At 37.2% G+C, this 3,332-nt stretch overlaps 1 protein-coding gene across 1 annotated transcript; it reads left to right on the forward strand.

Annotated features, from left to right (window-relative positions):
* Positions 1–1,414: 1,414 nt before the first annotated feature.
* On the forward strand, positions 1,415–2,966 carry LOC124885430 (2-alkenal reductase (NADP(+)-dependent)-like; the record flags this gene model as incomplete). The annotated part of the gene is given in 4 exon segments (XM_047404870.1): positions 1,415–1,581; positions 1,988–2,070; positions 2,340–2,455; positions 2,458–2,966. Coding segments are annotated over 4 exon segments (626 nt in total), but the record flags the coding sequence as incomplete, so codon positions are not given.
* Between the last annotated feature and the right edge of the window lie 366 nt (positions 2,967–3,332).

Consider the following 3,332-nt stretch of genomic DNA (forward strand, 5'->3'; position numbering starts at 1 on the left):
TAACATACACCAAGGCATGTCCCCTTGAATACGCCGCGGCAAAACATCCAATTTCAAGGCAAATAAAAATGGGCTGAGAGATGATCATTGTGCAAATCTGTCAAAATAGAAAAGTGCTCTGAATCTTCTCCCACCGTCCTCACACGAGTCTTCGCTCCGTTGTACATGTCCTGAATCAACCTACTGTATGTCATGGGCACACCTTTAGCCTTCAAGCACCTCCACAGAATCTCCCGAATCTCCCTAATCTCCCTAGTGACTTTATCGTACGCCTTCTCGAGATCGATGAACACTATGTGCAAGTTCTTACTATCCCTAAGCTGCTCCACTAACCTCACGAGGTGAACGGTCATAGTAGTTGAGCGACTTGACGTAAAATCGAACTAATTCTTGCCAATAGTCATGATCTTCATCAGCCTGGACTCTACCAACCTTTCCCAAACCTTCATAGTATGACTCAACAACTTGATACCCCTATAGTTGTTGCAACTCTTAATATCCCCTTTGTTCTTATATAATGAAATCGTCATACTCGATCTTCAAGCTTCGGGCATCTTCGCGACTCTAGAAATGATGTTAAACAACCTTGTCAGCCACTCCATGCCTGGCCGCCAGGGCTCTTCCAAAAATCCACCGGAATTGCACATGGGTTTAATCAATTAAAAGATATATATATCTTAATTACATATCCCACACAAGGGCTGATTCTAGCACAATAAGATAAGCACCTCAAGTCATTAAAATTGAAGATTTTTTTTAGTTTGAGTTTTGATTATCTATTTTATGTGAAGATTAAGGGGGATACAACATGTTCATGTACTTATAACATACATGATTTTATTGTGTTTGCTTTTCTTGTTTTTATCATGTTCGTCATGCTTTTACTTGTCTAACTGTGCATTCAATTGTTCCTGCTCAATTAAGTTGTCTTAAAGAATCTCATGTATGAATTGGTGGATTTACAATAAAGGTTATTATTACGCCCAATTGATCCTTGGAAAGTTGATACTAGAATAAATTGTTCCCTTTATTTTGTTCATGAAGTGAATGAATAACTGAAGTTTTGAAATGGTGATGAATAACTGAAGTTTTGAAATGGTGAGGAATGGTCTTTCAGCCGTTTCTGGAATTGTATATGGCAAAAATTTAAAGATTATGTTGGGTCCCTATTTGGTAGTTGTAATTGTGCTTAAACCCATTTTATACTTCATTTTTTATTGCATCTGAATTCCCCTTCTCTTCTTTCATATCCATCCTTCCCCTTCTAAAAATAAATAAACAAAATACATACAAAGTATGTGGAACCCTGTACCAAAAGTTTGTGTCTAAGAATGAATATTCTGTAGATCAGAGAGGAAATCAGTTTATGTTCGTATAAAAGGGAGCTCATTAATTTTACTCAATTGTATTACAGGGATGCCTGGGATGACAGCTTATGCTGGTTTTTATGAGGTTTGCTCTCCCAAGAAGGGAGAAACTGTCTTTGTTTCAGCTGCTTCTGGAGCAGTTGGTCAGCTTGTTGGGCAATTTGCAAAGATCCTAGGTTGCTATGTTGTTGGTAGTGCTGGAAGCAAAGAAAAAGTAAGTCCCGTCATAGTGCTTATATTTCCTTTCTTCAATCTGAGTAGCGGTGAAGCTATCTTTCTTATCTTAATCATTGTTAACTGCTCACCATCAAGCGTAAAGGTTGGGGTTGCGTGGTTATGAGAAGAAATGTATTTATTTTCCTTTGTTTTTTTTATAAACTATAGTTAAAATGTATTTATTTTCATTTGAACTCGGTTTCAGCTTTGGTTAAATTAGTGTCATTGCCTAAAATTTGGTATCTCATATAACTTTAACATGTAGTAGAGCTCATGTCATTTCGACTTTTTATTCTTGTACACAACTAATTAGATAATTTTTGTCTCCACAAAACCAAAAAGACCATGATGTTTAACTCTCTTGTCATTTGAGCTTAATCTATCTCTTTCTATCATTATTAAAGGTTGATCTGTTGAAGAGCAAGTTTGGGTTTGATGAAGCTTTTAACTATAAAGAGGAGCAGGATTTTGCTGCCGCTTTGAAGAGGTTAATAATCTTACTTCCCACTAGAAAACACTAACTTGGGCCTGGTATGCAGAAGCAGTTAGTAACAGCTTTTCCTTTTTGTGAGCGTGACCCTCCTATAAGAATGGTTACATATTCCTTTAACTGAAAACTAGTTAAAGTGGCTTGCTGACTAGCTCCAGATGTAAAATATGATTCTGTTATGATGATAGTCTCCATAGGTTTCCATAGGTCTTTTTATTTTTTTCGCAGTGAGAGATTCTCAGACTGGAAATATTGATTTGTATTAGGTACTTCCCTGATGGAATTGACATCTACTTTGAGAATGTTGGAGGGAAGATGCTTGATGCAGTTCTTCTGAATATGAAACTCCATGGCCGTATTGCTGTATGTGGGATGATCTCACATACAACCTTGATAAGACTGAAGGAGTGCACAACTTGTTCTGCCTTATCACAAAACGAATCCGCATGGAAGGATTTCTTGTTTTTGAGTACTATCATCTCTACCCTAAATATTTGGAAATGATCATTCCACATATAAAGGCTGGTAAGGTTGTGTACATGGAAGATGTAGCTGAAGGTCTCGAAAGTGCTCCCAGTGCTCTAGTTGGTCTCTTCTCTGGTCGCAATGTTGGAAAGCAAGTTGTCATGATCTCGCATGAGTGATTAGGGAACGATTTGATTGCATGATTTTGCTTTATGTATATGTTGCCAGCATCATGCGAAAATAACCTGAATGCTCAATACAATTGTTTTTTCCCCTTCTTCTTTGGTCATGGCAATTTCATGTTATCTGGCCGAACATGATGGTCCAAAAACATCATGGCAATTTCATGTTATCTGGCCGAACATGATGGTCCAAAAACATCTCAATTATTTTCTTTATGAAATTCTGTTTCAGTGTTTGGGGAAAAATTTCGATTAGTCAGTCCATAAATAGATACTAACTGCATAAATTCTGTAAAGTCAAAGAGCAGAGGAGGACTCGAGGTTCTTTATGCCAGAGTTCGAGTTAGTTAAAGTACGTTATCTACCAAGAAAATGATGTGCTTGAGTTGCTTTACATCAGTGTAAAACGGGTAGTTATGCCTCTTGGTACCTAGACATTTTTAAGGTTTTCCTGAGAATATGGAAAAAGGATCGATTATTCAAGAGGTTTTGTCATTGTCATGATTTGCTGCTTCATTACATCGAAACTTTTCAGAAGCTGACATTGAAAGTAGGGGTTACTAAGAGTTAAATTCAAGCAAAGAGCTGACAGTGAAAAGGATACAAAAGAGT

Source organism: Capsicum annuum, unplaced genomic scaffold (assembly GCF_002878395.1).
Source record: "Capsicum annuum cultivar UCD-10X-F1 unplaced genomic scaffold, UCD10Xv1.1 ctg69887, whole genome shotgun sequence".
NCBI classification, from domain to species: Eukaryota; Viridiplantae; Streptophyta; class Magnoliopsida; order Solanales; family Solanaceae; genus Capsicum; species Capsicum annuum.